Source organism: Cervus elaphus, chromosome 33 (assembly GCF_910594005.1).
Source record: "Cervus elaphus chromosome 33, mCerEla1.1, whole genome shotgun sequence".
In the NCBI taxonomy this organism is placed as follows: Eukaryota; Metazoa; Chordata; class Mammalia; order Artiodactyla; family Cervidae; genus Cervus; species Cervus elaphus.
This window is the reverse complement of record NC_057847.1, coordinates 61,732,632-61,757,138: the sequence shown is the minus strand read 5'-3', so window position 1 is coordinate 61,757,138 and position 24,507 is coordinate 61,732,632. Positions and strand designations below refer to the sequence as shown.

General features: G+C 40.3%; 2 protein-coding genes across 2 annotated transcripts in view; one reads left to right on the top strand and one right to left on the bottom strand.

Moving 5' to 3' along the window:
* THSD7B (thrombospondin type 1 domain containing 7B) overlaps positions 1-24,507 on the top strand; it is a 989,572-nt gene that overhangs the window by 94,508 nt on the left and 870,557 nt on the right. The window lies entirely within an intron of this gene.
* Positions 4,042-5,055, bottom strand: LOC122688415 (melanoma-associated antigen B1-like). The gene has a single exon (XM_043894411.1). It carries the CDS (start codon positions 5,053-5,055, stop codon positions 4,042-4,044), a length of 1,014 nt encoding a protein of 337 aa, XP_043750346.1.

Sequence of the window (24,507 nt, the reverse complement as noted above, 5' to 3'; positions counted from 1 at the left end):
TCATCTCAGCGCATGCTGTTACCCCTTACCCGGTTCCCCAGGCCAAAAAACAAAACAAAACAAAACCCAGGGATTAGTCTTGAACTTTCTTTCTCATTGTTCACTTCACCTTCAGTCTGTTAGCAGGTTCTGTCAGCTATACTTTCAAGGTATATCCCACACATATCCCAAAGTAAGTCATAGTAATTCAACTTACATTTTCCTAGATTGAACTGACTTCATCTTCTCAAAAGATTTGTGTCCTCTCTTAATGTGCCAATGGCCAGTATTCCACCTTCTGTTTTCACAGGGAACCATGGAAAAAATAAGATGGATCTGCCACTCCCTGTCTTCCAAAGGCTTCCTGTCTTACTGAGAATGAAATCTCAAGTCCTTATCCTGGTCTGCAAGGGCGGCCATAGTCCAGACATCATTGTCTGTTGTTCTTTGCACATTTTCTACCACTTCTGTCCCTCTTTTATTCACTTTTTTTTTTTTTTTTTTAGCTATACTGGCCTCCCTTCTGGAGGGAGGGAGCTTTCTATCTCAGGGCTAATGTGCTTCCCCTAATTATAGGCAAGGCTTACTCCCTGTCCTCATTCAGACCCCCTTTCCCTGCCGCCAGATGCCCATAGGGCTTCCTTCCTCGTCTCATTTAGACCTCTGTTCTTGACCACTCTAGTTAGAACAGCAACCCTGTAATTGTTTATCATCGCTAAATGTTTTATAGCACTTCTCATTACCTGAAGTCATATTGGCCATTTCACTTGTTTGCTCATTGTCTGTCTCCTCAGAAAGGACGGATGCTCCCTTTGGACATGATGCGCTGTGTCTCTGCTGCTGTGTCTCCAGCATGTGATGAATGACTGAATAAATGATATAATTATGCTAATCTTTCTTCCTTGATATCCTTGCCTATTCTCTAATTTTCATCTTGTGGTGATTTAAAGTATCTCTTTATATCCTAGCCTACGTTGCTCTGAATACTCAACAGTGTTCTGGTCCCTTTAGATCAGAGGAGCATCTGATTAAAAAGGCAGTTAAAAAAAAGCCTAATGGGTCCAGGCACAGGACTCAGAAAGGACTGAGCTTAATGCTGGCTGCCTAATAATGACTTTGTTCTTTTTGGACAATTTCACTTCGTCTGACCTCGTTCCTTATTTGCAAACTGGGGGTAATGACATTACACTCAACTTATTTGTTTGTGGTAAAGAATAAATAAAATCATGTATATAGAGCCCCTAAGTGAGCTTCCCAGGTGGCGCAGCGGTAAAGAATCTGCCTGCTAATGCAGGAGATGCAAGAGACTCCAGTTCTTTCCCTGGGTCAGGAAGATCCCTTGGAGTCGGAAATGGCAACCCACTCCAGTGTTCTTGCCTGGAAAATTCCATGGACAGAGGAGTCTGGTGGTCTTACAGTCCATGGGGTCACAGAGAGCTGGGCATGACTGAGCATGCACACACACACATTTAGAGCTCACAGTTTAGACTTACTGCTCAGAGTACTTGCTTTCATTTCTTTGGTATGAAAGGATGGTGTAAACAGATTTTTTGGTGATCGAATCATCGATCATCACGTAATCACATTTGTCAGTCTTTTTAAGTTTGGTGATCTGGTTGTTATTCTGGTTGGTTCATTTCTTTGTTGTTTTAGGGTCTGCTTTCTTGGATTATGATTTAAATATAGAGGGAAGGAGGGTGGGCAGTTTGCTTCATCATTCCTAATTGAGGAAGTTGGTATTTGGGGGTTTGACAGAGGCACAGTGGACCTTTTATCATTTACATATGAATAGAGTCAATATTTAAACAAATACAAATGAAGCTGTGTAATAAATGTAGCTTTCTTATTTTCTGTAGTTGATCTCATTTTGCATGTCAACTTCTCTCCAACTGGTACAGGGTTTGGGGAAACAGAAAGTTGCAAACAAAAAGGCACACCAGCCTCTTTTCATTTAAAAAGGGTGAATGGTAGTCATATTTTGGTCATTTAATTTTTTTTTTTTTTTTGGCAGGTAAATATCCACCTTTCCAGAGTTTCTCCTCTCTCTTTGCCCTCCTTCCCAGGATTGGGTCCCCATGGCAGGAGAGGCTTGTGAGGCCGGTACAGTGCCTTCAAGCCTTTGTTGGAGTATGATGGGCTCTGGTCCTGGGCATCTGGTGTGTGTGCAGAGGTGTGACCGGCCTGGCGTGCATTTGGGGAGTGGGGCACTGCTAGTAAAATCTTTTTTTTTTCCTTTGAGTTTAAATATCTTCATTTCCTACCTGGGGGCTCCACCAGCCTTATCTGTATGTATGGATCTCTTCAGATTCCTTTGTTCTTTCAGCCCCTGGAGACCCCTGGGCAGTGGGGAGGAAGCCAGGACCTCTCTGCTGCTTGGCCTCACCAGGCCGGACATCCAGAGTCAGCAAGACAGCATGCTAGTTCACCTCGGAGCCTTTGCCATCCGTTTTTAAATCACCGGTGAGAAACTATCATGTTGCTCCCTTGCTGTACTGAGATAGAGGAGCTGGCAGAGTTTCCTAGATTTGCTCTGAGGAGCAAAGGCCAAGTGGCCCTTATCCAGAGTTTCCTCCTCAACTTGAAGGTTTCTACATCCTGTCTGTGGCCTGAGGGTCACTCCTGGCTGGGAGGATATTCTTTCCATCTCTTTCTTCTCCCTCTCTTTCTCTAGCTGCTGCTAATGAGGACCAGGGGAAAAAATAATTCCTTCTGCTTCCACTCAGGTGCAAGTTTCCCTGGAATCACATCCTCCAGCTCCAGTCCTCTATCGCTTATAGTAAAACCCTATGATCTGAATTCAACAGATTTACTTTTCTTATATAAATGGGGAGCTTATAATAGAGAAAACTTAGTACTTCTTAGTTTTGCTATAAAACCTTGACTTTGGAGATTATTGTCACACTGCAGACTCATTAACTTAAGCTTGAGTCTCCACATCTAGCACTGACCATTTTCCTTGAGGTGGAAACCTCCCTCGTCTTCTCAGGAGACACTTGGCCTTAAAAGTAGGGTGAGAGTGGGGGATAACGGAAAAGATTTTCAAAGAAATGATCAGTGCCTATCTTAATGTATTGATAATATCATTGCATGAAAATGTTTTGTAATCTCCTTTTTCTGCTATTTCTGTGGGGCCTGATGAACAACTAGAACTCACCCTTTAATGTTGGTTTTGCTAATTTCATGGTGTCCAGCAAGGAAATAAAACAGATCTGGGAAGATGTATATATTTGAAGTGGAGTTGATGGGCTTTAAAATGACATCTTTTATATATACGTCTTATTTCAGTTGGTATATTCTCTGGTGGCTCAGACTATAAAGAATCTGCCTGTAATGCAGGAGACCCAGGTTCAATCCCAGGGTTGGGAAGATCCCCCGGAGAAGGGAATGGCAACCCACTCCAGTATAATGACAGTCCACTTGCCTGGATAATTCTGTGGACAGAGGAGCCTGGCAGGCTACAGTGTATGGGGTTGCAAAGAGTCAGACACAACTGAGTGACTAACACTTTTCACTTATTTTAAGGACATGTGTTCATTAAATACTTTTTTATTTTATTTTATTATTTTTTTGTAGTTTCTTATTAATTTTATCAGCATTCTTGAATAAGCTAAGAACATCTAAGTGTATCACTAAGGGTACTGCCGAATGTTAGAAAGAGAAAGACAAAGGTGAATAACATAAATCAAAACTTGACTACAGCTTACATCGTTTTCATCTGTTTTAAAACCACAGCATTCTTTCACATTTCTAAGAAAATTCCTATTCCAAAGCTATGTTATCTTGTTCTGGATCCCCAAAAGATGCAAGGATTTTTCAAACTGTACTACACAGTGCCAAAACTCTTACTCTTAGATCTGACAGACAACAAATGTGTGATCTGTGTCATTCGTAAGCTTGGATTCTGAATCTAAACAAACATTCTAGGAAAAGAAACAACATTTGAAAGGTAACAGGGTAAAACAGGAGCACAAAAAATATGACCTTTCCAGCCACACTTTATCCTCTCACTACTAAAAAGGTTGGCGGTATTGGTCAAGCAAAGTGAAGACGCTGCCTGAGACCTCACTGGGGGCTGGACGGATTGCTGGGTGGGACCCTGGAGTGGGCAATGGCCTTAGCAGCACCACGAGCCCTGGCTGCAGACATGGCTTTGGCTCTTTCTTCCTCATCTCTCAAAGCCTCTTCATAATGGAATGGGAAAGCGCTGGGGACGGTACTATTGATCTTGGCCACAAACTCCAGCACCTTCATCTTGGTTGTTTCAGCGTGGGCTCTTGGGCCCCACACAAACTCATAGCTCGGGGGATCGCTGTCAGGAATCTGACAATACACCAGGTACTTCTCCTTCACCAACTCCTCAGTGATGAACTTCCTGGGCTCCCCAAAGATTATGTGCGTATTCCCATCATAGATGCCCAGAGCATTCAGGAACTCCCAGACCTCTGCCTCAGAGGCGGAATTGCCATTCAGGAAGATCACACCCAGCAGAGGCATCAGAAGCCCATTCTTCGGCACCTCCAAGGTACTGCCCAGCACCCCATCTTTGGCAAGGTCCTCCTTGCAGACCAGGGTATAGGAGTAACCATTCGGCTTGACTTCCTTCAATTCAAGGCCAAATACCAGCTCGATGCGCTCAGTGGCTTTCTTCAGGATTTCGGGGAAATGTGCCTTGAACATTTTGTGGACAAGCTTCAGCATATCTATCTTCCTAATGGGCTGTTGCATCTTAAACTTCTGTAGCATGAAATGCATCAACACCCCTGCCTTCTTAGTCAGAGGATCTGGGGGAGCGGGCTTAGAAAAGATTGAGGCCTGGGAAGAATTTCTAGGTTGCTTAGCTTGGCGCCTGGCATGTGCTTTAGATCGTGGGTGTGAAGCCCCTGCAACAGGAGAGCTAGTGGCTGCAGCTCCCTGAGGACTCTGGCCCGCACCAGCAGTGGGGGAGCCCGGGGGTGTACTCCCAGAAGTAGGGGTGGGGGAGGCAGCAGCCTGAGCATCCCCGAGATCCTTGGTCTCCATGCGTGCTTGGCGGCGTTTCTCACGCGCACGGAGCTTGCTCTTCTGTCCCCAAGGCATGGCCATCAGCAGGCACAGCGGGCAGGGGACCGGGCAGGCAAGTAGGTGATACTGCAACCTTGGCTCTGGACGAGTCTGGTACACTCGACCTCCGCTGAACAGACGCTGCAGCTACCAGCTGTGCTCCTCGCCTCGAAAGCGGGAGCGGAAAAGCCATTAAATACTTTTTTAAAATCACAGTAGCATCTTTTAATATAGAATTTGAACATTTTCCTTTCATCAAGCTTTAGTTGCAGAGTATTTAAAATGCATGTTATATTCTACATAAATTGAAACAGCTAAATACTCAGTAGCTGTGTGTGTATTAGTTGCTCAGTTGTGTCCGACTCTTTGTGGTCCCATGGACTGTAGCCTATCAGGCTCCTCTGTCCATGGAATTCTCCAGGCAAGAATACTGGAGTTGGTAGCCATTCCTTTCTCTAGGGGATCTTCCCAACCCACAGGTTGAACCTGGGTCACCAGCATTGCAGGGAGACTCTTTACTGTCTGAGCCATCAGGGAAGCCAGTGAAAGCTAAACCTTTATTCACCAAGCATTTATTGAGTGCTGACTATGTGTCTGATATTGTGTTATGGCTCTTGGGATATTAAATTGAAAAGACATGGATTTTGGCTTCAAGGAGAACTCAGTTTAGTAAACAGGAAGATAAAAGAGTAAATACAAGGCAGATCGATAGCACAGCTATAGAAATATGTATAAGAAGATATACAGAGTACAGAGCAAGGAAATGCCATTTCTATTGGGTAGTTTTAGGGCCAGTCAGGAAAGGCTCTTTAGGGAGGTTACCACTGGAATCAGAGGTTGAAGATAAACTTGGCAGAAAGGGAACTGTGCGAGCAGAAGCAATGAAGTAAACATGGTCAGTTTCAGGGATTTTTAAATAGATTTACATGTTTTGGGCATAGGAATTTTGAGGAATTGGCAAGAAATGAGGATCAGATCACAAATGGCCTCAGATGTCTTACAAATGAGTTTGAAATTTATCCTAAAAATGGGGGCTATTGGAAAATCTTAAACATAGGAGGGGTATGGTCTGACTGAGTTCCAGGGAACATTCTCTGGGCATTGCCTTGAGAATTGCCTCTTGCAGAATGAGCCTTCTGGGAAAGCATGTAGGAAGTGGCAAACGATGACATAGGAAAAGGGAGAAAGATGGTGTCAAGAGGCCTGCAGTAATGAAAGTGACAGCTTAGGGGGTTAGGGCTGTGGAAAATGAGAGGGAAAATGTGGGATGACTCCAGAGGTTTTGGTTTGTGTGATTGGACAGTTGGTGGTGTTACCAAGCAATAGGGAAGTCAGCAAGAAGAGCTTTCTAAACTATCATCCATGCCGCTGGCATTTATTGAGCACCTGTTGTGTGGCTTGCTCTTGGTGTGCCTTACTCTTAAGTCTGCTAACAGTCCTATGACATAAGAACCATTACTATCCCCCATTTTACATAACCAGGAACCAGAATTCCAAGGGATTCAATACCTTGGCCCAAGTCACATAACTAGAGGTGTCAGATATAAGATTTGAAGCCAGTATTACTGACTTCATGATCTGCTTAAAAATATTTTAAATTTGTATGTTTATTGTTTAAAGGCTTCTCTGGTGGCTCAAATGGTAAAGAATCTGCCTACAATGCGGAAGACCTGGGTTCAGTCCCTGGGTTGGGAAGATCCCCTGAAGGAAAGCATGGCAACCCACTCGAGTACTCTTGCCTGGAGAATCCCCTGAACAGAGGAGCCTGGCAGGCTTCAGTCCACAGGGTCGCAAAGAATCAGACACGACTGAGCGACCAACAGTTAACACAGCACACAGTTATTTACTGTTTAGTATTGCTCTATTTTAAAGGAAATGAGCATTCATTATATAAAAGAGAAAATGTCTAAAAACAGGAACAGGGAAAATGGTCATTCAGGGTCTTGTTACACAAAAAGCCACATCTTGGCTTCATTGTTGTGGCTGAACTTTCAAGTTGGGTGACGGGAGCTTGAGATGTCTCCAGGATACACAGCTGGGAATATCATCTGGGTGCTTGAAAATATGAGTCTGGGTCTCAGACTCATAATCGGAGCCAGAAAAACATTTGGAAATCATCAGTAGATAGGTTTGGAAACCATAAAAATCATTGGGGTCCATGCAACTGTATGGACCTTGACCTTCTATGAAGAAAACAAAGATTTTAGATTGTGTCTGAAGAAATGAAAGGGTCAATTGTACAAGCAGATTTATATCTCATATTTAATTCTCACAAGAAAGGTTTCTCAGCGATTCTGGAGATTTCTAGTGTTTTGTCACGTTAGTCTGTTGCTAATTTGTCAGTGTCTCCTGCTTCACCAATAATGGAACCTAAATTCTTATAGCAGGCTAATTGAACTGTAAAAATGACACTCTGAGGCACCTAAGTCTGTGGAAGCATGAATTTGTCAAGTAAAAGGATTTAAAGACAATTGCTTTTAAAGAATAGCTTACACTCTTATGTTATCACTTCCTTTTTCATCCAGATGATTTCTATGTTCTTGGGAAAATATCAGTATTTATCATTGTTAAGTTGCAGGAAAAAGTGCTGCACCAGATTTTTTTATGGATGTCAAAAGCTATACAGGAAGTAAAAAATACCATGTGGTAGGTCCTATCAGTGTGAAACAGTTTGTGTTCCGTGTACCTTGTCCAAAAATAATTGACTCATTAATCTCAACTATATCAATCTGGCCCCATTATGAGGGTCAAAGATAGGTTAATTCTAATAAGTGGATGAATACCAGTTCATAAACAGGCATGCATTTAACAGATATTATCTTAGCAAGAAAGCAATAATTAGAACAATTACTTAGTGAGGTGATTTCAGGGGAAAAAATGTCATAAATACAGCTCCTGTTTTCTCCCTCTGGATTATCAGGAGAATAAAAAGTAAGCTATGTTCCTAAAATTGACATTTGAAAGAGGAATGCAGAGTAAATTATTTTCTCTTTGGGAAAACATTTTTTTTTAAATAATAGGCAAAATGTTTTCACTAAGGGAGCAATAATTTCACTCAAATCCTCATACAGTGAAGATAGAAAAATATGGGGATTTGACATCAGATTACTTTGGTTTTGATCCCATTTCTTCACTACTTGACTTTGGGTAAGTAATTTAATTTTTACAGGTCTCTGGTTTCTTCCTCCATGAAGTGGGGTGATATTTCACAAACCTGTTTTAGGGATTGTACAAGGAATCATGTGAAAGCTTCCAACACAATCCTTCATGTACTGCAATTATTCAGTGTTCTTTATTTCCCCTGAATGATGAACTCTAATCAAATCGTTGACTGGTCTCCCTTTCCAAATAAAAAGCTGTTGTAATTTTGAAGATGAGCAAAGTAACTGTTCACTCATACCAAATGGTTTTTATTTTTGCTTTACTTTGATTCCTACTAAGATCTTGCTTTCTTTTCTTTCATGTATCTTAACAGATTTTAAAGCACTGTTTATACTTATATTGTCAAGAGTAATCATTCATTTTGAAGTAAGGCAATGTCCCATTGTTTTTATTGGTGCCTGTTGGGGGAAAGTTAGAATTTATTCAAGTCTACTTAAATCTTACATTTCTTACGTTTCCCAAGAGGAATTCTAGCTTCATCTAAAGTTATCTCTAATGATAGTCATGTTAACATGTTTTCCCTCTTAATGGAGTCTTATTTGTGAATGTCCTGTTGTTCTTTTCTCTTGCATGGTAACCATAAAAATGGAAAGAAAAAAAATGTTAACACTCAAGGGAAAATTAAGAATTGACTATCTGCCATGCACTCTCTTATGGGTGACTTTTGCTAGATAAGAAATAATTATTGTGATCCTCTAATAGAAGAGACAGATATATGAAGACCCAGTGGCAATCAGTGGTATGACAGAGTCATGCCCTCCATTATTGTAGGTATCTAAAGATGATCCATGTGAGTAACTTATCCCCTGGTTTGAAGATGAAAGGTACATAATGTTGAAAGTGAAAGTCACTCAGTCATGTCCGAGTCTTTGCGACTCCCATGTAGCTTGCCAGGCTCCTTTGTTCATGGAATTCTCCAGGCAAGAATACTGAAGTGGGTAGCCATTCTCTTCTCCTGGGGATCTTCCCAACCCAAGGATCGAACCCAGGTCTCCTGAATTGCAGGCAGATTCTTTACTGTTTGAGCCACTGTAAAACTTTTTCTCTGTACTGGACAGGCGAGGAAGTATCCAATATAAGGCCCCCTGATGGTTCTGAGGTGGCTGCTTATCTGCTGTATTGTCATGTAGTTGGCTGGTTCTGGGATGGTCCCTGTTCTCATAGGAGCACAGAAGTCCCTTTTGAGCTCCGGTTTACTCCACCTGCATGATGGCAATGTGTAAAGGACCAGTAGTAACGAGGATCATGCATGGTGGGCTGCAGACTCTCTGAGAAGCCCGAAGCCTCTCTGGGACGAGAGCATCGTGCTCCCAATACCATTTGGCTAGAGCTTCAGGACTTTCATCTTTTTTCTATTTTTTTTTTTTTTTTAGGATTTCTGTATATGATTTTGTTTCTGAGAAAGTTGTATCAGGGTCCAGTCAGGTGAACAAAAACCTTTCTAGATATTTCCAGCAGAACTTAACATCAGGGATTGGTAACATAGGTGATGGAAGAACGGAGAAGCCAAACAATGGACAGTGTGGCTACTAGGAAGTCACAGCTAGAAGCTACTACCATTCTTGAGTCTGGAGAAATAAGGCGAGGGAGAGGTGTTGCTGAAGCCCAGGAGTTCGGGCCACTTGATGGAGGCTGGGTTTGTGGTCAGCCCACCTATTGGATGTTGACTCTCCAGAGGGTGGAATTTTTCAGCAGGAACTGGGACCAGGGAGGAGAGGCCCCCCTTAAACAGAGAGACAGGGAAAGAGTTCCCTGGCTTCTCCTTTCCTCCTGTTCTCTAATCACTTCCTGTTGGAACCTAGTAAGGGAACTGCGAACTTGTGAAAGGTAGCTTGTTAGAGTCGAGTCAATGGTTGAATCTGAGTGTAGACAGGTGATGAGCTCTGAGACCAGCATGGAGGGGGACCCTTCTCTAGGCAAAAACTAACTGAAGGAAGGGTGGAAAACAGACAGATTTCAACTGTCAGCTCCTTCAGTTTGTCTCAGCTACAGAGAACTTGGTGGTCTGGGGGCACACCCTACTCGGGCAGCCCACGGCTGCTGCCCGAGCGAGAGAATGTGGAAAGGTCCAGTCCTCCAGGTTGGAGGTGGCATGACCCTAAGAGCAGTGTTCTCTTCAAAACTCCAAGATGGGCTGGAGACTTGTGGAGTCTGAAGGTTGGTTTGACTTCTCCTTAGGCCCAGTTCTGCTTCCTCCTCCTTCCTTTCACAGATGTGGATACCTCATAAATGTCTTGTACCTCAAACTCCATTTCAGCATCTGCTTCTAGGTAGCTTGAACTTGGAATAAGACACACTTAGCAGCTCCACCCTCAGACAGGATCCAGGCCAGAGGGAGAAATGTACAGGTTTTGGATCTGGGAGGGGAAATCAGATCATAATTCGCTGTACAGGTAATAGACATGCCAGAAAGGCGCAAGTCCTTCGAGCGCTGGGACCTTGGACCCATTGTTACGGAGGAGGAGAAAGGAGTGGGGGATTGGAATAGGTGGGTGGCTGTGTAGGGGGGATTCTGGAAAAGATGAAGAACTCAGTTGAAGATATAACAATGAGAGTTCTCATGCTTAGTGGAAGAGGTAGTGCAAGAATTTAGGAACAATCCTGGGTCCTAAACTCTGCTCCAGGGGAGGACTAGAAGCTGTGGTAACAGAAAGAGGTTTTTCTTTTAATCCTAGCAGCATCTGGGGGAACATATTTCACAGTATGCCAGAAAGAGGCATGCAGATTCTAAATTAGCTAACAAGATTTTGTATACTGGCTTATTTTTTTTTTCTTGCCCCATAAAAACCTTTAATCACAGAAGCATAATTGAACCAGGTAGAAAAAGCCATTGTTTAAATACAAATTATTATTTTTGTTTAATTTTCTGGAATTTCACATCAGAAAGTAAGAAAATCAGAAAGGCACAATTATAAGCCATTGCAAAATGGAATGGTGTGCTAATCTATAATGAACTTTGGTATAGGAAAGGAGTTGTGTGATAGTACACAACGGCAAGGTGTGCTTTTTCTGTTTCTTCCAGAGTAGATTTAGGTAGTCTGTGAGCATGAATTTATCAGGCTCCTCAAGAAGATAACTATGCTAAAAATTCAAATAATATTTTATAGCTGTGTTGAGGAAGAAAGGTATTATCAAAAATTATTCCTGAACATTTGGGAGATTAAATGGAAGGTTCCTATTGATTTCTTGGGATATTATACAACCCGAGGATATGTTATATACATAGAAGGTGTATTAGGGCCATTGTCATTACTGGCCATGGTGGGTGGCCCGAGGAGAGAACTCTGGTGAGTGCAAGAGGTGGTCAGACATCTTTCTGTGACTGTCCCTCATCTTGGCCCTGCGAACACTCATTAGATTTCTAAAACCAATTAAGGATACTATATTTTTATTCATGATGGATACTTATCACCAGGGGTCAAAGCAAGACAGGAAAGCCTTCCTGATAAAATGAAGCCCCAGTTGCCATGGCTAGCCATATCCACAGCAGTCTGGACTTGAGGCGGGTGGGCTTCCCAAGCCATTGTCTTTTCTGATAGAGATCTAAATACAGTGACCAGGGAGATGCCAGGTACTGAGACAAATCTTTGAAAGACAATCTTAGGATTCTCTTTTATGCTTAGTGTTGTGTGGGAAGGGAGCCATAACTAGGCAATGCAATCATTTTGTTCATTAAAGAAATGAAAACACTTTCTGCTGTGGTAATTTTATAATAAACTTTATATATTGCAAGGAGCAGGAGCAACACCCTAGTACCTGCCTGATTTTCTCTAGTTATGAAGCTGATGCTAAATAATCAACATGAGAATTGTTTATAGATGCTCGTGTTTTATTAAAAAGCACTTCGTGATTCCATTTTAACCCTACTTAGTAATTCATCCAGAGTACAAGCTACAAAGACATCATCATAATTATACATTGAAAATTGCCCTACTAGGATATAACTTTTTTACTCCTATGATGTAGAATTCAGTAAGAATATGACCCAAGCTTGGTATTTGGAAAAGAAAATCATGCATTGAAGCCTGGGTTTTATGATACACAAATTTCCATATTAACTTTAGCACAGCGTTAGAATTTATTAGCAACTCTTTCCTAGTACTCTATTGATGTGCAATAAATATCAATAATAAAAATAATGGTGAAAAGTTGAGATTTCAATTTTTATATGAAAATGAATCCTGCTGGATCCATATGTAACTATATAGGTTATTTAGAGTTTATGTAAAACTTAGTTCGGCCCACAGGAGACATATTTGAAAGTTTCTGTCTGATACAATTTTCCTGTGTGCATCTGCCTTCCTTCCCCCGACTTTTATTGCTGAATTAAATGTTGGAAGGAAGATGTATTATGAATGCATAGTTAATGTGGATGGAAATAAATGAAATCATTTTGATTGGGAATAAACTTTTCGGCAAGGAAGCCTGCTATCCTATTATAAAAAGAGACTCTAGGCCTGGCTAAGGTGCAGCCATGCTAGTAAACTCAGGGAGAACCAAGAATAAGCCCAGAGTGAGAAAGTCCATCTGGAATATGAGAATGGATCTTCCATGACAGAAATGAATGTGCATTGAAGCTTGCTTGATTTTAGCTCCATCTAGAACTCTCTGCAAAGCAATTTTTGGAGTCGCCAAGTCTCTTTCTGTTGAGTGGCACTGTAGGCTGAGAGGGGTGAGGATATTCTGGGGGGCCTGGAATGCTTTGCTTCCTAGAACAAATGGGATAGGTATTCCTGGGAGGGGTAATATGCCTTTTATTTAATAAAATAAAAGGCATATTAATAAATAAATTAATAAATAATAATTAATAAATAATAAATAAATAATTAATAAATAAAAGTTAATTTATTTCTGGATTTAGTATTAACTTGGAATTGGTAACCTGTGTGGGTTTCTATATATAGTATATTAATATCCCTTTAAGAGATTTCTCTGTGGTAGGCCTGAGTAAGAGATATGTGTATATGATTATCAGCTGATTCTCAAGAGGGGCTCAGAGTCCTTGAACTTAGTAGGGTCTCTCTGTCACCTCCCACATAGAACCTGACCTAAGTTGCATCCTTCAAAACCATGTCAAAGGCACTTCCCTAGTGGTCCTGTGATTAAGACCTTCCAATGCAGGGGGTACGGGTTCAATCAACGGTGAAGGAACTAAGATCCCACACGCCTAGTGGCAAAAATCCAGAACATAAACAACAGAAGCAATATTGTAGCAAATTCAATAAAGACTTTAAAAATGATCCATATTAAAAAAAAAAGAAAAATCTTTAAAAAAAAGAAACATGTCAAAGGGCAGGCCAGCAGATCTTTGTCTTTGAGATTCTTGTCTATGACTTTGATTTACTTGATGCTGGCAGGTTCTTTTTCCACTTCAGGCTTTTATTTAGTTTGGATGAACACATTAGAAGCAAAACATGTGGAATTCTAATACCACAGAGCCCATCTCCATTCTAGTTGTTGCATTTGCTAAGGCTGCCATGTGCACTTGAAAGTTCTTCTCATGACTGGGTTGTCTATCATGGGAAAGTACAGAGACCATTATTTGCAGCATCAAAGATGTAAGGAATCTCAGAGGTCTTCTAATCCAGGCTGCCCACCAATGTATGAATTCCTTGCACAGCCTGCCTCTGCCTGGAGTGGCCAGGGCACCACAAGTAACACTGGAGATTTGGAAACTGCGATCTCCTGTGATGTGACCCAGGGCTTCTAGACTGTAACCTGTAGCCCCATCACCTGGAAGTCTTGTGAAGCACACACTTTCTGGAGCCAGTCCGGTAGCTTTTGATTCCATAGGCCTGCGCTGAGGCCCTCAAATCTGCATTTCTATCAAGTCCCTGAGTGCTACTGGTATGGAGATGGTACTTTGAGAACCAAAAATATAACCTACAGTTTTGGATGGTTCCTGAGATTTGAAAGTGAACAAAAGAACATACAATAAAAAGACATATGCTAAATTATGTGTACAATATAAATTCTAATAACTTTTTCAAGGATGCTTCTCATTTGACAATCTTAATTTTAGATTTTATTATGCTCCTCTGAATGTATTTGTTGAGAGCAAGGAAGACTTAAGACCCAAGCATTTATTAGATCCTTTTTATTCATCTTTTTGCCAACAAGCAAGTCTGCCAATCATTAGGAGAAAGCTGTAGGGGTTTTAGTTATGCAAAGTTTTGTTGAGGATGAAATGTTCTTATTCTCTTGAAAGTTTTCAGAGATACATTAGATTGAATAGGATTTTCAGGAGTTTCAAAATTCATAATTAATTTCTTACTCTGTGATCACAAATTCCCAATTTCTTTTCCTCTTGTCTTGTCCTCTGTCTTCTGGTTTTAGCGAATAATAACATTGACAACAGCAACAACCAAATAGCAACTATTATTTATTGAGTGACTGAATGCTTTTTATTCCTAGCATTTGAATGTATGGGGCATCTGAGTCTTCCAATACTTTTGTAAGTTAAATGTTTAAATTTCTGTTTTCCAGGTGAGGAGACTGATACTAAGAAATGTCACAAGACTTGATTTAGCAATGTATGCAATTTGATATGTTAGGTTGTAAAGACTAGCATTTTCTTTATGACAAAACACATTTTCCACAAATAATACATCTAGCTTCTGAAGCACTTTGTTTATGTCAGTATTGTTTGAGTGAAGTTTAATATACTCACATATTGAGTGATGTGATGCTATGTGTTTTATGTATGTGAGTTAATTTATTTCTCACTATACCCTGCAAATGAAGGAATGTTAACCTCTAAGTAAAAATTTAACTTACAAAAGTATTGGGAGACTCAGATGCCCCGTATATTAAAGTGTTCGGAATAAAAAGCACGTCATTCAATAAATAGTAGTTGTATTTTGTTGTTGTTGTCATCAGTGTATTATTTGCTAAAACCAGAGGACAGAGGTCAAGAGGAAGTAATGTTAACTAAATGAATTAAGGTATACTCTGCAAAAGAAGTAAGCTAACCTAATTTTGAGAATGAGAATTTTGAAGCTTCAAGAAAGAGCAAGGGTCCTACCTAAATAATTTGCAAAGCAGTGTTTGAACTTGTCTTTCTGGCTCCTAAATCCTTTTTGAGATGCCAGTCTTTCCTTAAGCCTTGAAACGGTCTTCCTTGAAAGGTTATTAAAGTTGATGACATGGTGAGTTCCCCTCACTATGGTCAGTCTTACCCATGGGCAGAATAGGAAATTTTGCTGGAGAGATTTGTGGATTATAGAGAAGTCCAGTCTCCACCCTGCCTCTCTGGGAAACCATGCCGGGGCTGGAGAGCCTGTTGTTTCTCCATTAGTGTTTCATCAGTGTAAATGCAGCCTTGTTCTCTCTGGTCATCTGTTGCGGGCATGTCCACTCTTGGGAGGGCTGCTGCCACTAAAACACCCTTCCAGATTGCATTTTACTCTCTCCTGAATTAAGCTGAATGGTCTTCAGGAAAAAAAATCTTCAGATATTTTTGTTACAGAATATGAGAGAAATGCAGAAAAATAAAGCAAATAATATAATGTGTGTATATGCCACCCAGCTTTATCAAGTCAGTAATTTTTCATACTTGCTTCAGAAGATTTTCTAATACTCTTTTTTTTTAACTTGGAAGTTTCTTATAATGTTTCAAACCCATTCTTCTTCACCTCTCTGCTGAGTGAGCACTAGGCTTTATTTGGTGTTTATAATTCCAATAGGTATTTTTGTTCTATTGCTGTGTGTATATGCATTTATAAAAATATGTTGTACTGTTTGATGTTTTTAACTTTGCATGAACGTTTTTTTGCTTCATACATGATTCAGCAACTTGATTTTTCACTTAACCTTATGTATTTGGAGATTTATCTATGTTGATAAATGTAATTTTAGTTCATCGATTTTCATGACTCCTTAATGCTGTATGAGTACACTATAGGTGATTTATCCATTCTCTCATGGCCATTTAGGTTGATTCCATATTTTGCTATTAAAAACAATGATGTAGTAAGGATTGCTTTTTTTAATATACAAAAAAAATTGTATATTTTTCTCTTTGAGTACCTTCGAAGGATTTCTTTAGTATGCTAAAGAAAGGTAAGACAAGTAATTTAAGATAGCTAGAGGTGGAATTGCAGGCATAAAGGGATGATACATCTTTGAATTTCCCAGATAATGCTACTTTTCCAAAAGGATTGTACCAGTGGACACTATCACTAGCTGTGTGTGAGTTCTTTATTACAAGACTATAATATCAGATACATTTTTTTTCAGTATGGAAAATATAAAATGATATGTTAATGTGGTCTGAATTTTCATTTTTGTAACTAGTCTTGCTGAACATTTCTTTCATACGTTGTTTGGCAATGGGAAAAGGAGGAGACCTGGGTTTGATCCTGGGTTGGGAAAAGCCTCTGCAGAAGGGAATGGCAACCCACTCCAGTATTCTTGCCTGAAGAATCCCACGGACAGAGAAGCCTGGCGGGCTACAGTTCATAGGGTCACACAGAGTCGGACACGACTGAGCAACTGAGTATGCACACATAAAAAGGTGGTTTTACCTCTTTTGAGCCAGGAGAAAGAATTATTTTATAGTTAACTGTTAATTTTAAATTCACTAATGCACTGGCATCGATATTTTGTGTTCATTGTTACTTATATCCTACATATCAAATTTATTTTCACTTTTCTTCTTTCTGAAGTATATTCTTTAATAGTTTAAATTTTTTCTGGTATTTGTATGTCTAAAGCTACATTGACTCAGGGTGATAATTTATTTGGTTATAAAGCTAGAGATTTAAATTGATTTTTCCTCAAACATTTAAAGACTTTTCTCCATTAAAAAAAATCTGCTGATGATAACTCTGTTGTTAGAGTAATTGATCCATTATAGATCATCTTTATTTTAATTCTGAAAATTTATAATCCTTTAAAATTTGTTGTGTTCTGTTGTTTTTTTTGTGATATATCCAGATATAAATTTATCTTTAATTTCTTGCTTGGACCAAACATATTCTTTTGATCTGAAGATTTATGTCTTTCCTAAATTATGTCAAATTCTCATTTGTTGTCCCTGTAAATACTCTTGTCCATCATTCCTTTTATTCTTTTTTTGCAGATATCAGTTGCATGTTATGTCAGCCTTCATCCTACCCTCCTTGTCTCTTAGCTTCCTTATTGTTGCTATTTTCTCCTTTGTCTTTGTATGGATTCTGGGTGAATTCTTATAAACTTTCAGATTAGTGTAGACTAGCATTTAGCTCATTGTACTATTAGCCATTGTTCCTTCAAATCATCTTTGAATTCAGTGGCTTGAAACAAAGATCTCTATAACAACTATGTTGCTTAGACATCTGTAGATCACTTGGAAATCAGCTCACCTTGACTGGGTTGGGCTGTTTTGCACATGTCTCTCATCTTGACCCGGAGAGCCAGAGAGAGATGCTCTTCTCATGATGATTGTAGAGGTACAAGAAGGCAAGTTAAAACATTCAAAATTTCTTAAAACTTAGTCTTGCCTCATTTCTAGTGCCTTGTCATGGACAAAGTAATCTTTGTTGCCTGAGCCCAAAGTCAAGGGATGTAGAGATATAGTCTGTTTTTATGGGAGGAATTCCCATAAAATAGAGACTTCAGTCTTTCTGCAAGGAACTAACTTCTGTCAACAACCTGAATAAGTTTCAAGTGGATTTCCCCAGGGCCTCCAGAAAGATACTCAGCCTTGGTGACACCTTGTTTTTGGTCCTGTGAGCTCTGAAGCAGAGGAGCCAGGTGATCCATGCTGTGCCCAGATTTATGAACCAAAGAACTGTGAGATGATGATGGGTGTTGTTTTTAAGCTGCTGAAAGTGTGTTAATTTGTTATATCAATCATATAAAATAAATCTAATCTCCATGCTTTCAGTTGTATTCTTTCTATAATAATTTAACATCTTTTAATGTAATATATGTTTGTCTTTATTTCCTTTTTTTACTAGAAGTCATTTTTATTTTATGAGTGAAAGAATGTCCTGGATAACTTAATTTTTATAGTTATACAGAAAATTTTGGAGTTAATTCAGGTTCTATTTGTTGAGATACTGGCTTATCTTCTTACCATTAAATTTCTTCATTATTTTTGAAATTTTGTTTAGAAAACTTTGTAGGTAATTTAAAATTTTTAGAAATTGTTTCAACAGAACCGCTAAAAGAAGTGTAGAGGAATGCTTATGTCTTTTTCAATTTCCCTAAATATGTTAACATTTTGCTGTATTTCTCCCATCCCCCCGCCATCTCTCTGTGTGTGTATGCATATATACACACACACATACAAGTCAAGTGAAAAAGTTGGCTTAAAACTCAACATTCAGAATACATAGATCGTGACATCTGGTCCCATCACTTCATGGGAAATAGATGGGGAAACAATGGAAACAGCAAGAGATTTTATTTTTGGGTACTCCAAAATCACTGCAGATGGTGACTGCAGCCATGAAATTAAAAGACATTTGGTCCTTGGAAGAAAAGCTATGACCAACCTAGACAGCATATTAAAAAGAAGAGACATTACTTTGCCAACAAAGGTCTGTCCAGTCAAAGCTATGCTTTTTCCAGGAGTCATGTATGGATGTGAGAGTTGGACTATAAAGAAAGTTGAGGGCCAAAGAATTGATGCTTTTGTACTGTGGTGTTGGAGAAGACTATTGAGAGTCCCTTGGACTGCAAGGAGATCCAATCAGTCCATCCTAAAGGAAATCAGTCCTGAATATTCATTGGAAGGACTGATGCTGAAGCCAAAATTCCAATACTTTAGCCACCTGAGGTGAAGAACTGACCCATTACAAAAGACCCTGATGCTGGGAAAGATTGAGGGCAGGAGGAGAAGAGGATGACAGAGGATGAGATGGTTGGACAACATCACTGACTTGATGGACATGAGTTTGAGTAAGCTCCAAGAGTTGGTGATGGACAAGGAAGGCTGGTGTGCTGCAGTCCATGGGGTTGCAAAGAGTTGGACACGACTGAGCGACTGAACTGAACTGAACTGATAAGCACGCACACATGGTCTTTTCCTGACATGATGCACGTCATCCCTGAATACCCTGTATGTCTCTTCCAGAAACGAAGACATTATCTTATGTGACCACTGTACACCATTTCTAACAGGGACTCCACACGTCTTTATTCATTCCTCTGTCATGGACATTTAGGTTGCTTCCTGTGTCTTGGCTATTGTCAGCAGTGCTACAGTGAACACTGAGATGCGTGTGTCCTTTTGAACCATGGTTTTCTCTGGATATCTGTCTAGGACTGAGATTTCTGGATCATACGGTAGCTCTACTTTTAGCTTTCTAAGGAACCTCCATAATGTTCTCCATAGTGTCTGTATCAGTTTACATTCCCACCAATAATCTGGAAGGGTTCCCTTTTCTTCACACCCTCTCCAGCATTTATTGATGGCAGGCTTTTTAAAGATAGCCATTCTGACTGGTGTGAGGTGATGTCTCATTGTAGTTTTGATTTGCATTTCTGGGAATATCCCAGACCCAGGGATCGAACGCACATCTCTTATGTCTTCTGCATTGGTAAGCGGGTTCTTTACCACTAGTGCCATGTGGTGAAGTGAGGTGAAGTGAAGTCACTCAGTCATGTCTGACTCTTTGTGACCCCATGGGCTTCTCCGTCCATGGGATTTTCCAGGCAAGAGTACTGGAGTGGGTTGCCATTTCCTTCTCCAGGGGATCTTCCCGACTCAGGGATTGAACCCGGGTCTCCCACATTGCAGGCGGACACTTTACCCTCTAAGCCACCTGGTAAGCCCCAGTAATTAGCAGTGTCAAGCATCTTTTCATGTTTTTTTGGGCCATCTGTGTGTCTTCTTTGGAGAATTGTCTATTTAGATCTTCTCCCCATTTGAAAAAAAAATACCATCTTAATCTTTTTTGGGGTATACTGGGTCTTCGTTGCTGTGTGAACTTTTCTCTTCATTGCAGTGTACAGACTTGTCGTTGCTGTGGCTTCTGTTGCAGAGCACAGACTCTCAGGTGTGTGGCCTTCAGTAGTTGTGGTTGTCAGGCTCCAGAGCACAGGCTCAGTAGTTGTGATGCACTTACCTAATTATCCCATGGCACGTGGGATCTTGCCAGACCAGAAATGGAACCTGTGTCTCCTGCTTTAGCAGGTAGATTCTTTATCACTGAGCCGCTAGGGAAGTCCTGCCTGTTTTATGATTGGGCTGCATGCTCCCATTATGTATTATATCATTATATTTTCCTTCATAGCATGTATCACTCTCAGAAAGAAGTCTGTATAAGGATTTATTTACTTCTTAATATCTTCCATGTCGGTGCAGAGCAGGCCCTTGTGGTCTAAAGATAGTTACAGGCACGTTGTAGATTTGTAATAAATGCCTGTCAAATGAAAGACTGAATTATTTCCACATTACTAAGATGGAATCAGACATAAACTGGGCATTTAGGGTGTTGTATGCTTAGTTGCTCAGTCATGTTAAACTCTTTGTGACCCCATGGACTGTAGCCCGCCAGGTTCCTCTGGCCATGGGAGTTTTCTGACAAGAATACTGGAGTGGGTTGCCATTTCCTTCTCCAGGGGATCATTCCGTCCTAGGGATCAAACCTGCATCTCCTGGGCCTCTCATTGCACACAGATTCTTTACCCTCTGAGCCACTGAGAAAGCCAGTTACCTTTTTTATAGACTGAGGCCAGCTCTTGCTTACATTTCACCTAAAGGCTCTTATTATTGCTTGCTGTGTCATGGTTCTTTTCCAAATTTTCTGTGAAATGACTTTTAATGTCAGTGCTAAATCCTCTCTTGAACTTAGGTCAATTTACTTATCTTCAAGAGATAGATCACTCAATTACAATGAGCTTCATATTTGAGTAATGTTCAGATTCCTATGAATTGTTTCCCTGAAATCTTCATTTTAATACTTTCAATGAGTGAGAGAGAGGGAAAGAGAGAGAGATGCAGGGGTTGGGAAGATAGAGAAAGAGACAGGAAGCCCAAGATTTCAGAAACTACATTTTACACATGCCTAATTTTCACTTTTTTTTTAGAATAGAGACCTAGATTGGTTTCTTAATGTGATGTTGCTCTGTTTTTAGTGAATTCATTTTATCCAGCACCAGAAATGTGGCTCATCCTCTGTGAAAAATCACTTGATGTATAAGCATTAAATTAAAACTTCACTTGGGTATATTGATTTTAAATTGTCGCCAATTTGGAAATAGTTCACACAATTATGGGACCAAACAAAATGACAAGTTCTTGAGTTGCCAGAAGCAGGCTCTTCTCGTGACGTTTGGCACGTCCTTCCCGGGCTCAGGCTGTCGGGTGGAAGTGCTCTGACCCGCGGGACTCACATGCCCAGGGCAAGTCTGTGTATTCATTTCCACTCAATGCGGCAGTCCGTGGCTGAAATCACGTGATAGCCACTTGTGTGTCTCTTTCCCTAACCCTGAAAGTGTTAAACCTGATGCCTCTTTTCTAAGTTCTTTTAGGCACACTGCGAATGTTTTCTTCCTCAGGGTTAATTTTGCCCTTGGATCTTTCCTAGTCTATATCTCTGAACTGTTTCTACACCTCTGTGAAATCTGCTAGCATAATTATCAAGTGGCGGTGGTATCGTATATCTGCAGGAGTGATTTGTGGTCTACCAGCTACGGTTGCTAAATTCATATGACTCCGACAAACCTCACACAATAATGAAACAGTTTTACAATAATTTGGGGGGAAAAAAGGAGTCTTATCTTTCATAATAATGGTTCTCTATTGTTGAACATGATGTATCATCTTTCCTCTGTCTAAGCTAAAGCCTGTCTCCTGCACCTGCAGTTTAAGCCCATTTCTTGCTGTTCTAGCATCTGTAGAGAATAGTGGTTTGCCTCCCTTGTCTATTACCCATTGTATTGCTTGAAGGCGATTATATTTATTCACTGGCTGTCTTCTCTTTTCATTCTGAAATATTTGTAGTTTCTGTAACCTTTTTTCCTAAGCCTAGCATCACAACTTTTTATTCTGGATGGGAAGAGCGTTACAAACAGATGTCTTAAAAACATAATTGAGCATAGCATTTGAGGGAAATAATTAACAATTTAAATGAAGAGAGATTTTTATTTAGATATGCTAATTAAAAACAATTTAGAGTGGTGATTATTAAATAAATAGTTCTTTAGGCTTGGGCAGCACATTTTTACTATGTTTTTGGAATATTTTCTTTGGGGCGTTGAAAATAATCTGGTTTGAAGAAATCAACAAATAATGAACATTAAAAAATGAATCTATAGATCTATCCAGTGATGACTGTGTCTAATTTGGGAATTTCAGACACACAAAAGTGTGTTTCCTTTCAGACTTAATTGCTATTGTCATTATCTGTTCATTCCACACAATATAGGCTAATGGTCCTTTAGTGTTTTTTGTCCATTACCAGATCATCCTTGGGTATCCCATAAAATGCTTAGGTAATATGTCAAAAATATGTTCTTTTATACAATATATACTATTTCGCTCAGCTGGTAAAGAATCCGCCTGCAATGCAGGAGACCTGGGTTCGATCCCTGGGTTGGGAAGATCCCCTGGAGAAGGGATAGGCTACCCCCTCCAGTATTCTTGGGCTTCCCTTGTGGCTTAGCTGGTAAAGAATCTGCCTGCAATGTGGGAGACCTGGGTTCAATCCCTGGGTTGGGAAGATCCGCTGGAGAAGGGAACAGCTACCACTCCAGTATTCTGGCCTGGAGAATTCCATGGACTGTATAGGCCAAGGAGCCACAGAGTTGGGCACAACGGAGCAATTTTCATACACATACACACTTTGTTTGACAGCAGCTTCTGCTGATGCTGTGCTTTATTTATATGATCTATAACAGTGATGCCAGTGTGACATGTAGCTTCATGAGTCCAATCCATTTGTTATTATTTTTTTATTCCTTTTCAGTATGTGTTAGAATGCTACACTGTGAAATTGGCCTAATATTTCCAGGTGATGGAGTACCTTTTTCCCTCCCATTATCTGAATTACCCTTGCTACCTGGAGTGCAAATGGAAAAAAAAAAAAAAACCAAACCTCAGGTTGGTGTCCCATAATATCTTCCCATAGTGTGCTCTTATTGAATTATTTCCAGGTGGATGAGACAGATGTTCATCAAGTCGCTCCCGGCTTCCACTGTTAATTGAACCATAATGGGAGTGACAGCAGGGAAGGACAGATTACCGGAGTAGAGATACAATTTGAACTCTGCGTTTGTATGACCTCCCTGCAAACTTGGGTTGGGCTGACAACTCCTTCTTTCACATGCATGGGAAGAAATGTGAGAGTTTCAGCTACATACACATCAACAAACTAATGTCCTCTGAAATTAGTAGTATTTTACTGTTGACACTTGTTATCAATCAGCTTATTATTTATTTAAATGTAATGTGTCAACAGGTTACTAAAACAGGAGCCCTCAGTCCTAACTATGAATCATGGCTTTAGAGGAGTCACTTAATCTTGATGAACTATGATTTCATCATTTCCAGAAAGAGCCCGTATTTTCTATTTTAAAGTGTCTGAAAGGAAGCTGTCGCATGCTTGTGAATAATTTTTGTAAGGAGATAAGAACTATGCATGGGCCTATTTTAAAAGTCATTTTAACTGAAATTAAAATTTTTCCAGTCACATAATTATATTTGGTGCCAAAGATGGACTAATGTCAGGGAAGTTTAATAAACACTGTATAGATAGATAGGCTAATGGATGGCCATTAGAGCAGCCGATAGAGGAGGGAGCAGCCACATCCATGGAGAATAGAATTTACAGAGTTCCTAGAGACAAGCTCAGAGGAAGGTAAGTGGCAGTTACCAAGTAGAAAGAGAGAGAAAGGTACTGATTGGAAGGTTGGTGTGGTTGTGAATGTAGATCTGCCTGTGGGCGATGCTGAGAGACAAGGCTGAATTGTCAAGTATATGCAGTCCCAGAAAGGTTTTTAATATTTCTTGGAAACAGTCATCTTACAAACTCTTTGGTATTTTTCTTAAGAGGGGCGGTATGACTCTAACAGAGAAGTGCAGAACTGAATGTGTCGGGCAATGAAGGGAAGGGAGAATTCCGACACCTTAGTTGAACTGTGGTGGGAATGAGAGCAGGTACTGACCCTCAGTTTGCTGTTGTTGACCAGTGGATGAAGAGAGAAGCGAGAGAAGCTAATCAAGCTGGGAACCAGAACCGGAAGAGTTCAGTGTGGAGCCTAGTTTAAAATTGGAGTGGATTAAAGAAGATGCTTCATGTTTTATATGACAAGTGGAGGGCAGGATCTTGGAAGGTCAGGGAAGTCAGATGAGCGAGAACATAGAAGAGGTGGAGATGTGAGTGGAGGGAGCAC